Source organism: Centruroides sculpturatus, unplaced genomic scaffold, assembly GCF_000671375.1.
Source record: "Centruroides sculpturatus isolate CEXI.00-Female unplaced genomic scaffold, Cexi_2.0 scaffold22, whole genome shotgun sequence".
In the NCBI taxonomy this organism is placed as follows: domain Eukaryota; kingdom Metazoa; phylum Arthropoda; class Arachnida; order Scorpiones; family Buthidae; genus Centruroides; species Centruroides sculpturatus.
The window spans coordinates 208540-223478 of NW_019384323.1; the positions used below are offsets into that span (position 1 = coordinate 208540).

At 31.5% G+C, this 14939-nt stretch overlaps 1 protein-coding gene across 1 annotated transcript in view; it reads right to left on the reverse strand.

Moving 5' to 3' along the window:
* Nucleotides 1–14939, reverse strand: part of LOC111626104 (mitogen-activated protein kinase-binding protein 1-like) — a 114870-nt gene that overhangs the window by 67040 nt on the left and 32891 nt on the right. The window contains exons 12-13 of the mRNA XM_023369394.1: nucleotides 2951–3017; nucleotides 2681–2795 (exon numbers count right to left, since the gene is read on the reverse strand). Coding sequence (XP_023225162.1) covers nucleotides 2681–2795; nucleotides 2951–3017 — 182 coding nt within the window. The remainder of the gene's footprint in view (nucleotides 1–2680; nucleotides 2796–2950; nucleotides 3018–14939) is intronic.

A 14939-nucleotide genomic window follows, 5' to 3' on the forward strand; every position in this document is an offset into this window, starting at 1 on the left:
GGGTGAGGTTGGTGCTCTGTAAAGCGCATGCGCAAATCTGGCTTTTCGTAATCTGAAAATACAGGAGATTCTACTCCGCCACTAATATTCTAATATACAATAGCAATTTTTTTTTTCCACGTGTAGTATAGAAATTTGTAATAAGATACGTAATGCGGTTATAATAAAATATTGTGCGATTATTTTCATATAATTAAAAGTAATATTTATTTATTTTTTAGAGAATATGAGGGAAGCGGCACTTCCAACGCTTCTAATGACGGCACGCCACTGGTACATTATCTTTGCCAATGATCCCAAATGTTTTTTCATTATCTTAGTTAATGATCTAAATGTAAAATCAACATAAAATTGTTCTTGTTTTGTGTCTGACATGTACACAATTCACTTTATCTAACTTCTCTTTTTTATCTTTATCTAATCTTACAATCTGCATAGCAATTGATAAACAATTGACATATAATCTGAAGTGTAGATAAATATTCACCAGTCACTGAAAAAAAAATATTGCCAACAAATAACTCACAAAATCTTACAAATATTCTCAGATCTATCTAGATGTGATTTTATTAATCCTTTTATAACTTAAAAATGAAAACCATGTGATATTGCTATATGTATAATTACAGTTGAATTTACATAAGTCATAATAGGTATAAGTAGATACTTTTTCTGTCCCACACTCGTTTAGGTGTCTGATAAGTCAACTTTCCTCCTGAAAAAAATGAGTTCACACCACACAGATTAACATCACAGCAGAATCCAATTTTACATTTTCTCACCTTTCATTCATGCATTATTTGCAGCAAGTGTTTCACATTTCTGTTAGAAATGAATATCCGAAACCTAACAACGCTTACGCTGAAGGAAAAATACAAACTTGTATCTGAATTTCAATGTAATAAAACTTTGAAAGCCAAATTTGCAAAACAAGAAAACCTTCCAAGAACAACATTGATGGGAATTCTGAAGAAAAAAGAAGAAATTAAGAAACTTTTTCTTGGATCTTCGTCGCGGCTATCTCAAAAATGCCAGGGAAAGTTGCTGTACAAAGATGTCGAAGATGCTCTGGTATGTTGGCTAAAACAAATTCATTCATCAAATCTTCCTGTTTCGGGGATGATACTGAAACAAAACGTGATGGAAATCACTGAGGTACTTGGAGCAGAAACCAACTTTAGTGCTATGAAGGATGGTCAGAGAGGTACTGTACATTGCATGTACTGTATAAAGCGCTACTGTGTTTTCCTAATTTTAGTTTGGTGGTTTTTTCAACTTTGTTTTAGTCGTCACATCGGATAACTCGACACATTTCCACTTCCCCTTGGGGTGTGGACATATGAGGACTCAACTGTATATTAAACTCTTGGTTTCTATATACTGATAAAGAGCATATCTATTAGCACCTGGAAAACTGTTAACTTATGTGACACTATGACATAGGAATGCTAATTTATGTAAGTGTCAGCTTTTTCAATATGTTTTAAGAATCATTACAAAGATTGTGTGATCCAAGTTAACATTGTAGCTAACAATCTGACTAATAAGTTTAATGCCTGTTGGATTGCTGTGAATATTGTTCACAAAATCTTGTATCAGATTACTATCTTTCTACACAAAGAATATGTTGTTCATATCTTTATATATTTCTAAATATTTTGTAAATGAACAAATAATTTTATGGTTTTTTAATAGGATGCCCATGGTTCTTAAGGGGATATAACAAGAAAGGTATTTTAACAATTTAATATAAAATTTTTAGAAATATTAATGCTTTCTTTCTACAGTGATCAGAAATGCAGAAATGTGTGTAACAACTGCAACTCCAAAATATTTTAGTTCTTTAAACAATGAAAATAATATCAATTTAATATTTTAGATGTTGATTTCCTTTAATATAATTTATATATTTTAGCATTTTGAATTTATTAATTTGTTTGTGATCTATTTTGCTATATATCATAGGAGAAAGTTAAGATAAAGAAAATCTCTATTTGCACTTGTCTACTACTTGCCTACAAAATTATATAGTTTAGGTTATTATTTACTGTAACAAAAAAATGTGTTGTTTATGATCATAGATATTTTTTACATTGTTATTTATATGTTTTATGACAAATCACATAGATGAAAGATAAATATGTATGGTAATATTAAAGTAAAAGCATTACATTTCTCTCTGTATAGAAAATAATTATATTGTCTCTTGGATATTGTATGCAGATGAAAATAACAATTTTCCAGATTTCAACATTATCCTATAATGCAGTGTTTTTCAACCTGTGGATCGCGACCCCCAAGGGGGTCGCAAAGCCTTACACAGGGGGTCGCGGGTAAAAAAAAGACAAGTGTTCGTAGGTTCTACATTACAATAAGAAAAACTACAATTTCATTGAGAAGGCTATGCCTGTTTATTTTAAAGTACAATTGGTTTTTCAATCGATATTTAGGTCTCAACAGAAAGTAAATTAAATACGTAGTTTTTAAAATCACTGGCATAATTTTAATATGGCCCTGCGGGTCGCCAAAATTTTTTAACTTGTAAAAGGGTCACGTATTCAAGAAGGTTGAAAAACAGTGCTATAATGAATGATTTAACATATGTTTTGTGTAAATAAGTCTTGTTATATTATATCAAACAATTATATATATATTAATTTTTTTAAAGTATTGTTTTTACCTGATATTTCCAGATCTATCACCCGAAGCAAGATGATTTCCATCTGGACTGATCCTGAGACAGCGAACACCATTTCTTCCATCATAAACTGTGTCCACTTTATCATTACTACCAGCTGTAATTGGATTGTATTTTTATATCTTGTATTTTCTATGAACTGATTATCAGTAAATAAATAACCAAATAGAAATTTATTGACTATTTTAATAAGGGTAAAAATTATGTGTTGATATTTTAAAAAAATCAAAATAATTCATTTAAAATATTTACATGGATTTATGTCAGAATCACAGAGAAATGTAAAGTCAGGATCTGTATAAAATATCTTCAATAATTCCTGCAACAAAAACAAGATTTTAAACTTTTTAGAAAACAATTGCTCTATTCTTGTTTATAAATCAATTTTTTCAATGTCTTTCATAATTTGAGTTGTCATTATTCAAAAAAATTTTCACAAAATAAAAATATCTCAGTATATAAATTTAATATAAAAAAAAACTATCCTAACTATTGAAAAATAAACTAGGAGACAAATCTAAACTTGTGATTATACAAGGTAACATTTGGAAAGTCACTTGACAGTTTTCTAATCATTTTTTTATAATACATTCATTTAATACATATCTAATCATAATCCACCAGACATTTATCTATGGGGAGCAGCAAAATCTGCAGTGTATAGAGATCATCCACACCTGCTGGATGACTTGAAAACAGCAATAACAGCATTCATTCATTCATTCAAGCGAGCAACTGATAGTGGTGTTTAGAAACAAAATAAGGATCCAAGAATGTATTGATGCTAATAAGGGTCATTTTCAACATTGTTTATAATTATTATTCGTATTTACCTCCTTGAAACATGTTAATAAATATGTAAGTGCATAGTGACTTTCCAAACACCCTGTATGAGACAAACCTAATTTTCACTTAATTTTTTCCATAAGTTATCTTCAGTATTTAAGTACATTTGCATTATTATAAAGTAATAAATTATCCACAGTTCTTACTTCATAACATAAAAAAATTCTTATACTGTTCATAACCACAACTATTTCTAACTTAGAAGTTAAGGATATAAATACTTATTTTATACAAATAAATGAGCAATTATTTATTGTGACTGTCACAATGCACTTAAGTTTAGTAGTATCTTGTCCCTATACAATTAAGTCATGCCAGTCATGTATTCAAAAATTTTCTCTATTCAGGAGAAAATTTTTGAATTGAAATAACGTAACTTCCAGTTCAAAGTAGTTCATATGTGAGANAAACTATCCTAACTATTGAAAAATAAACTAGGAGACAAATCTAAACTTGTGATTATACAAGGTAACATTTGGAAAGTCACTTGACAGTTTTCTAATCATTTTTTTATAATACATTCATTTAATACATATCTAATCATAATCCACCAGACATTTATCTATGGGGAGCAGCAAAATCTGCAGTGTATAGAGATCATCCACACCTGCTGGATGACTTGAAAACAGCAATAACAGCATTCATTCATTCATTCAAGCGAGCAACTGATAGTGGTGTTTAGAAACAAAATAAGGATCCAAGAATGTATTGATGCTAATAAGGGTCATTTTCAACATTGTTTATAATTATTATTCGTATTTACCTCCTTGAAACATGTTAATAAATATGTAAGTGCATAGTGACTTTCCAAACACCCTGTATGAGACAAACCTAATTTTCACTTAATTTTTTCCATAAGTTATCTTCAGTATTTAAGTACATTTGCATTATTATAAAGTAATAAATTATCCACAGTTCTTACTTCATAACATAAAAAAATTCTTATACTGTTCATAACCACAACTATTTCTAACTTAGAAGTTAAGGATATAAATACTTATTTTATACAAATAAATGAGCAATTATTTATTGTGACTGTCACAATGCACTTAAGTTTAGTAGTATCTTGTCCCTATACAATTAAGTCATGCCAGTCATGTATTCAAAAATTTTCTCTATTCAGGAGAAAATTTTTGAATTGAAATAACGTAACTTCCAGTTCAAAGTAGTTCATATGTGAGATCTGAATAGCCCCAGGTCTAAAATTAATAATTATTTAATAATGTTAAATATTGTTAGAAAATAATCTTTCATTTTGGGTGAGAAAAATAACGTTTTAGAGTGGGAAAAATAGATAACAGATGCTACTTCCTTCTAGGGAAGTTAGAACATCCTCTGTTTTTCCCTTATCTGCGAAAAATTTCGCTTTGATGGGAAATGTTTACCCCTCACATATTCCCCTTTCCGTCTGTTCCCACGGAAGGATCTTTGTATGATGATTGGTCGCCGATCGTCAGATATAGAGGAAATTTATCAGAATTCGGGGAGTTCATCGACAGACTTAGGAGAGACAGGACTCCACATGTTTTCCTCCTGATGGCCAACGCCCTTAGTCGAGTCACATAGAATAAATTCTGAGTTAGCACTTAGAAGATATACTTTAATTTTGTGCATATTTCGACCTTCCATGGAATGAAGTAAATGAACTTTATCTCTAAAGTGTCCCCTGCCTATAAGAAGAAAACGAACAACAACTAAAACAGGTTGTATGGTTACTATCGATATTGTAATCTCTCTCTCGATCGTCTATCAGTTAAATATAAGTCCATATATCTCTCGACTGATAGGTTGTAATTTGTATTTATTGTCTCTCATTGTCATATAATTGTACTATTTTTATTGGTTTATGTTTAATTAAATTTATTCTTGTTTATTTGTTAAAGAATGTCTCCTCTAGAGTCTCTGAATCAAATCTATAAAATAATCACACGCGTGTTTGTCTGCAGATCGATTAATTGACAAACTGGTGTCGGAAACCTGACGTTGGGATAGAGACTTTACAGTCTTCAATCCTCCTTAAGCCTAAATATTACAGCCCTCCCGGTCAAACAAATCTTGACATAGGATCGGATCTCTCGATCCAAAACTTAGAGAACAGATTTCGGTTAATCTGTGCCCGTAAGAGGTATAGGATCAGCCCTATATCCTTGGCTACTCATCACACATATATTGTTAATCGGGGCTTACAGCCCCCAAGCTTTGCACATCTGGTCTTGACTTTCATCTATCTAACAACATTCTCAAGTTAAGGAAGGACAGATATCCAGACAACAGTGAAAATTTATAGCTCTACAGTTTTTTCAAATAACAGCCCAATTATAATAAAAAGTACAAAAATCTTCAATAAAATCATATTAAAATTATTTATATAGTAACTTCCTGATTTCCTGATTATATAGTGGAAAAATTACTATTAAGTAAGTTTTGGAACAAGTAGAACTCTCATTTCCTGTAGATTTAGTATCATAAATTAAGAATCTATGCTCAGAAATAAAACTTTATATAATATCATAAAAAGTAGCCAATAAAAGATATGAAACTTAAATATAGCATTTCATAAATTATAACAGAAAATTTATATTAGACATGTGGCAGGAGTTTACTATACTTACAAATATTAATTCTTTTTTTAAATTAGCATTTATTGAGCTATAGATTTTATTTAGAAAATAATAATTATCAGACATTAAGAAAAACCTAACTGAAATTATATTATTTCTATGAGTCATTAAAACTTTAAAATATAATATTCAAATGTCATCATCATCGTCACCATAAATTATTTATATACAATCAATATCGTTTATTAGATACTATAAATAGTACATTCCCAGTACCACATAGCATTGCCGGGATTCGATACAGAGAAATACAATAACATTAAATTGGTAAGTTGTGTACATAAATGGTTATAATAATTGAACAAATATTAAAATATTAAAAGTAATACAGTGCATAGTTACAATAGGAAGGGTAAATCGGTGAGTATATACAGATACAATATTTATAATACAATATGTGAAACAGATTGATGTAACATTTACATTAAAGAAAATACAGGATATATACAATATATTGCACGTGTTACACGTTAAAAAGGATAGGTTGTGTAGTAATTAAATACAGCAGATTATTATAAACAAAAAGGAAGAACATCACAACAACAAATGGTAGGGTAGGAAAACGTGGTTAGTCCCTTGTGGTAGTAGTGGCGATCAGGGCATGTCTGTGCACAAGGTTTTGTAGAAGCAAAAACAGTTCTTTGTTGTTGATAAGCTCATGCTACTAACAGGGCCATGGTATGTTCAAATTCTTGGCAGCAAGCTCAATAGCGAGCCTTTCTTGTTCAAGGCCAACACATCTGTATAAGTAGTGGTCTGGGCCATCAACCTCCCCGCAGATGGCGCAGACAGGGATGTGTTTATTAGCAAACCTATGCAGGAAGCTGGAGAACTTGTCATGGCCACTGATGAATCGGGTGATGTCTGGATCAATGGGGTACCAATGCTTGTTACAGTTATGGTGCTTGAGGATGTCAGGAATAAAGTTGAAGGTGGAGTTGCTATGGTTGTGGCACCAGGAATTCTGCCATCGTAGTAGTAGTTCATTGTAGAGGATGTTTTTGATTTTAGGAAGACTCAGCTTGCAATAAATAGGCTGGAGGGAGTTATCGTTGACGGCAGTCTTAGCTAGTTGGTCTGCACGTTCATTTCCGATGGTTCCTTGGTGTCTGCGGGTCCAGCTAATAAAGTAGTGGTTGTTCGAGTTAAGAGTAGATTTCTTAATTGCGATGGCAATAGGATGAGGCTTGTTACTGTTGATGAGGTCAATAGCAGACTGGCAGTCTGTGTAGATTGAGATGCTCTGTTGGTTGTGATTTTCTTCGGCCCAGTTTATGGCCATGTGGACTNCCACATGTTCTTAAAGAGAATTTCTCTCTTTGGTGGGATTTTAAGAAAATTTTCTTTTTTTTGAGCTTTTACCAGACAATTTAACAATTGATCCAAAAGTATACTGCCATTGAGTAAACAAATTGAGTAATATCATCAACAAAAAAGGTGTAGTGTTTTACCATGATAATGCCAAATTTCACACAAGTTTGGTAACTTGTCAGAAACTGTTACAGCTTAGATGGGACGTGCTATCACACCAACCATATTCGCCAGATCAGGTACCTTCAGATTATTACTTGTTCTGGTCTATACAAAATTTTTTAAACTGTAAGACATTTACTTGAAATGAAAATGTCAAAAATCACTTGAATCAGTTTTTTGTAAGCAAAGATCAAAACTTTTATGAATGTGGAATCATGCTACTACCAGAAATGATGGAAACAGGTATTTGACCAAAAATGGTTGATATATAATTCAATAAAATATTTATTTATTATAAAAATATTGTGTTTTTCCACTGAAAGAAAACGAAATTACTTTCCAAACAACCAATAATTGTGGAAAAAATGAAAGAAGAAAAAAGAAAAGTAAGATCAAATAAAAAAGATAGAAACTTTTATTGAAGAGACTGTACCTTTTTATAATCCAACTGATTTTAAACATCACGTTAGACTTACAAGAGAATATTTTGAAAGTCTCCTTTAAAAAATAAGCCCAATTTTAGACACAGAAAAATTACTTCCTCTGAAGACGACCTGTGTCTCCTCAAAAGCAACTTTTATGCTGCATATGGACATTAGCAAATCAAGAATCATTCAGGTCTGTTTATACGAAGTAATATATGAAATTAGAAGCAGTATACAAGAGAATAGCAGATTATACATATATATAATACATATTTAATGAAATTGTTTTACCCAGTGAATAGATGTGACATTGCTCTTTTATGGTGTAATCAAACTGAGTTTAAAATCAACAAATAGTTGATATTAAATACAAACTTTTTTTTCTTTTCTTTCTTTCTTTTCTCTAAGGGTTTGGCAATCATTTTAATATGTCTAGACAAACCGAATGGAATATTTTAAATAAGGTTGTTAATTCTCTCTTAGTGTTAAATGAAAATGAAAAGATAATCTCTTGGCTGTCACAGCAGGATGCTGTAAGAATAATGGAATTTTTTTATACCCAATATGGTTTTCCTGGAATAGGCTCTGTTGAAAGCATATGGCTATTAAGACATCAACTGAAGAAGCAGCAGCTTATTTCAATAGAAATAAGTATTACTCTGTCATCATATAAGTTTAGTTTGTAATGAGAAAATGGTATTCAAATGATTCAATTTCTTGTGAAGTCATTTCCCATATGTAAGTGAAAATTCATTCAAGTATACAAACTTATGTAATTTTGGATTATTATTAATGCTGTTTGTTTCTTTACAATTTATTTAATGCTCTGAACATAACACTTGAAGATTCCACATGCATGTAAGGTAAACTTCACTTTTAATCATAAACAATGAATCAAACTTAATTTTTTTCACATCCATTTATGAAAAAAGTCATCTAAAGCTATTGAACCTTACAATAAAAAAAGATCATTGTAAACATTTTATACAACAAATAATTGAAGTATGTTCTGCCATTTATTCTTCCAAAAATAATTCCATTTTCATTACTTTATATAGAAAGTAATTTTTCATGGGAGGAGCCATATTGAATTAGTGCAAAGCTCAACACCGAACTAGCTAGCACTCCCAGCTTACTAATTCCATTAAAAAATGACGTCACACAACTCTAAAGTAAATGCCAATGAGCATGGCGCTTGGACAAAAGTATACAGGTTGAGTGTGCTGACAGTAAAATTAGCTCAGAAGTAAATGCACCCTTTGTATTCCCTTTTAAACTCTGATTCTTTTTCTGCAACTGGTACATCCTTTCTTTTTGGGACTTGTACAGAAGGCTATTATGAACCTTTCTCATTCTCAAGGCAGCTTTGAACACATATCTGCTATTTTTTTTACTCTAGTGTCTCTCCAATTGCTGCCATGTTATCCCACCTTTTCTCTTACCATAATCAGAACAGCATTTATCCAAGATCAATGAAAGATTTCACTAAGAAGAAGATTAACTCTTATAAACCAATATCAATCTCCTCAACTATGACAAAATTATTTGAACTTTGTTTATTTGATTATATTTTTCCATTTGTTCAAGCTACAATTTCTAATTTCCAACATTGTAAACTGCTGTTCTACATACACAGATTTACTACACTTACAATTGTAAATATTTTATTATTAACAGTGTCAGTATTAATTCTTATGTTTTACTATATGCTAACAATCTTAAAATTATTAATTCCTGTCATGTTACTCTTTAGCAGGATTTATATGCTTTGACTTCTGTATTCAAAACTCTTAATCCATTAATCTTTGAAAAACTGTTGTGATATGTTATGCACTCATTAGGAATCCCACTTTAACTCTGTTATTTATTCATGAACATAAATAAAATATATGAACAGTAAATTGAACAGTATGAACATAATTAGTATGAACAGTATGAACATAATTAAATATATGAACAGTATTAAAGATCTTGGTGTCATTTTCGAAGCTTAACTTTTAATTCTCACATTAATAGCTTAGTTAAAGATTTGGCTATTCAGAGAGTGATTCTTTGAAGATATTGTCAAAATATTTTATCATGATAGTCTGAGCCATTTTTTTAATTTCAGTCATTAATCAATCTACAAATTGGTCATTGGCAGCTTCTAGTCTCCTTCAGAAGATTATTTCTGAATTTCTTTCTATTTAATAAACTTTCCAATTAGTCTTTCACCAATTCTGAAGTTACCAGATTCAGACTAGAAGCCCCTTCTTTATCCTATTATACTGAATATTTTGACAGTATTCTGTTTTAGAAATTTTTTAATGAATTATTATTGCCCAACAAATTAAGTTTAAGAATTCCTAGTAGTATATCTGCAAATAATACATGCCTATCCACTCCCAATTATAGACTTAATATCTCAGGAAGATCATTTTATTTAATAAATGTAATTGCCCAAGGACAATAATAAAATATAATATTCACAAATTGGAAGTAACAACAAATGTCTTCATATCTTTGTCCTTTTTAACACCTCAGGAATACAACAGATCATTTTATTTTAGAAAAGCTCATAATACTTATTCTGTGAAACATCATAATTTTCAGTATTTTAAACACTGCTGTAAACTTTAAGCTTATGGATCACAAAGCTAACACATCTAGTTTTACCTACCCTCTTTTTAACTTTTATAATTCTATTACATATGGCACTTATAATTTTTTAAGACCTTTTATGCCATTTCAGATCTGTTTTATACTCAATTTTATGTTTAATTCATGTTTAGTTCTTTTTTATCAGTGTTTTATTGCTTTCAGTTTTTATTATTATGTTACCACATTGTGTTACTAGTCTTTCATCATGATTTATCTTGTTGTAGGAGAGTAATAATCTGTAGTCCAATTAGGCTTTACTTACTCTATTTGAAAATAAATAAATAAATAACAATCCACGAAACCTTTTTTTACAAGTGTTATGTCCATAGTAAACTCCACAGTGGAGTTTACTACAGACATAACACTTGTAAAAAAAGGTTTTGTGGATTGTTATTATTCAACGCAGTGTTAAGTGGTTGAAAGTCGTTTTGTCTTAAATAAATAAATAAATCATTTTTGTCTATCTTTACATTTTAATTACTTCATTTATATATTTGTTTCAGTTTAAAACAAAACATGCTAATTAAGTTAGAAAAGTTGCTAATTTTGTTCTATGTAAATAAAGAAATGTACCTGTACATATCATTATCAAAATATAAGAAAACTAAGAAAAACAGAATCAATTGCAGTTTCAGAAGCTTAATAACTGATACATTAATTTTGTAATAAACTTTACATTTTCAAAATATTCATTTTGAATATGAATTATTGATAGTACTAGACTGTTTGTGTCCAGTATCACTTACTACTTAAAATTTAGAAAGAATATTTAATATTCACAATAAAATACAGTAAGAATTTTAAAAAGATTTACATCTTGAAAATTTTATAGTTTTTCTTGATTATTATTTTATCAATTGACAGAGCATAAAATTTGTGAAGTTACTTACATAACTATAAATATTACGTTGATATGGACAAGACTGAGATATCCCAGAATCAAAATTCCACACCCTGATAGTGTCATCACTGGAACAGGTCAGAAATGTCCCTGATGGAAGAACACCATTTGATAACTCTGGATAATGCTGTAGAATAAATAAATGGTTTTAATTATTAAGTTTGGTTAGTATAATTTTAATTTTCAATTAGATATTATGATGCAATTCAACATTGAATATATGATTCAGTGTTTATTTCTTAATAGCTTATCATTATTAATTCAAGCAGATGTTTTTCATTCTTAGTTATAACATTATGAATATATTATTTAAAGTTAAAACAAAACTCAATCATTCCTAATATTAATTCTAAATCATCACCTTTCATCTTTCTATGATATTATAGTTTTTATTTAACTATAATGAAACATAATACATTAAATGAAAAACTGCATAAAGCAAATAAAATCAAACAACACTATAAATCCAGAAAGCTTGTTTACTGCAAGTTTTTTAACTTTTCTAAAAGGGCTTATGACTATATCAGAAAGAATTTTATGACTATCAAAAAAGTAAACAGAATAATAACATATACAAATTTAAATACAGAACATGAAAAACTTTAGAATTAAAAATGCGCATTTAAAAATTTTCCACTTTTAATTCATTTAAATGACATTTAAAACATGACTAACTATTGAAAAGGCCCTTCCCACCATAGATTTGTCTGCTTACATCTCTAAGACACTAAAAGTTGGCATATTAAGAAAAAACTATTCTATTTCTTCTAATAATATAAATATTTATTCTGAAACAAAACCAATTTCAAGCATAATCACTTCATAACTTTTAAGTTNATAGATTTTATTTAGAAAATAATAATTATCAGACATTAAGAAAAACCTAACTGAAATTATATTATTTCTATGAGTCATTAAAACTTTAAAATATAATATTCAAATGTCATCATCATCGTCACCATAAATTATTTATATACAATCAATATCGTTTATTAGATACTATAAATAGTACATTCCCAGTACCACATAGCATTGCCGGGATTCGATACAGAGAAATACAATAACATTAAATTGGTAAGTTGTGTACATAAATGGTTATAATAATTGAACAAATATTAAAATATTAAAAGTAATACAGTGCATAGTTACAATAGGAAGGGTAAATCGGTGAGTATATACAGATACAATATTTATAATACAATATGTGAAACAGATTGATGTAACATTTACATTAAAGAAAATACAGGATATATACAATATATTGCACGTGTTACACGTTAAAAGGGATAGGTTGTGTAGTAATTAAATACAGCAGATTATTATAAACAAAAAGGAAGAACATCACAACAACAAATGGTAGGGTAGGAAAACGTGGTTAGTCCCTTGTGGTAGTAGTGGCGATCAGGGCATGTCTGTGCACAAGGTTTTGTAGAAGCAAAAACAGTTCTTTGTTGTTGATAAGCTCATGCTACTAACAGGGCCATGGTATGTTCAAATTCTTGGCGGCAAGCTCAATAGCGAGCCTTTCTTGTTCAAGGCCAACACATCTGTATAAGTAGTGGTCTGGGCCATCAACCTCCCCGCAGATGGCGCAGACAGGGATGTGTTTATTAGCAAACCTATGCAGGAAGCTGGAGAACTTGTCATGGCCACTGATGAATCGGGTGATGTCTGGATCAATGGGGTACCAATGCTTGTTACAGTTATGGTGCTTGAGGATGTCAGGAATAAAGTTGAAGGTGGAGTTGCTATGGTTGTGGCACCAGGAATTCTGCCATCGTAGTAGTAGTTCATTGTAGAGGATGTTTTTGATTTTAGGAAGACTCAGCTTGCAATAAATAGGCTGGAGGGAGTTATCGTTGACGGCAGTCTTAGCTAGTTGGTCTGCACGTTCATTTCCGATGGTTCCTTGGTGTCTGCGGGTCCAGCTAATAAAGTAGTGGTTGTTCGAGTTAAGAGTAGATTTCTTAATTGCGGTGGCAATAGGATGAGGCTTGTTACTGTTGATGAGGTCAATAGCAGACTGGCAGTCTGTGTAGATTGAGATGCTCTGTTGGTTGTGATTTTCTTCGGCCCAGTTTATGGCCATGTGGACTGCCTTTAGCTCGGCTTGGAAAACTGTGCAAAGACTATCCAGCCAAAATCCTTGATGATAAATTTCCTGATTATTTTTGTAGGCAGCGAAGGCGCAGCCTATGTTGTCATTAATCCCAGAGCCGTCAGTGTAGATCGTCAGGTCGGGTTCGGTAGGAAGATTTGTGCTGATATGATTGTTGATGTAGGGAGCAGTAAGGTCAGCAACCGGGTTAATTTTTTCGTAACTTGTGGCTGGTATGTCATAGTTGATGGTGCTGATGCTGTGACCCGTTTTGAGTCTCCAGAGTTCATATTTAGCGTTAATAATATCTGTTATAGGTGGTTTCTTAGTGATAACTTGTAAACTACTGTTTGGTGTGGTATGATATGCTCTCGAGATTAGTATGAGACCTTTTCGTTGCAAAGATATTAGCTTCCTGTGGGGGTGCACCTTCTTGGCCGTCCAGCCCCAACTGCCACACGCATATGTAATGATAGGAGTGTATATATAGTCATAGATGATACTCATCGCATTGGAGTTTAGGCCCCATTTCTTGCGGGCTATCTGAGAGAATGCCTGGAAGAGCATGTTGGTTCTGTTGGCAGTGTATTTAATGTGGTCATCCCAATTCAGTCGATGGTCCAGCCATATGCCAAGATACTTTATGGTCTTTTCCACTTTAATTGAGTGGTTGTTCATGCATATTATAGGAGTATGAAGGTATAGGTTAGGTCCACCGGGCTTATTAAAGACCACACACTTTGTCTTATTGGGGTTGAATTGAATCTTACGCTGTGTACCCCACTCATGGATCTTGGCTAGAGTATCATTACCCCTTTTTTCTAGAGCCACTCGAGAATTTTGTCCTATTAGGATAAGGACGTCATCAGCATATGCTGTGATATTGTCGTCCAAAATTTTCCTGTAGAAAAGTGTCAAAAAGGAGGTTCCACAGGAGCGGTCCGCAGACCGAACCCTGTGGGCACCCACGGACAATGTTCCTTTCTGCATGTTGTGTTCCCTGTTGGAGATAGGCCTTCCGTTCGTGTAAGTAGTCTTTGAGTAGGTAGTAAAGATTAGCAGGACAGTTGATTTGCTTTAACTGGAAGAGGATTAGGGACCACCAGGCTGAGTCAAATGCTTTGGAAATGTCTACACTGGAGGCCAAAACATATTTATAGGTGTCTAGAAAGCATTTGATATTCTCGGTGGCATGGTGGACTGCGTCGCAAGAGGAACATTGCACACAGAATCGAAC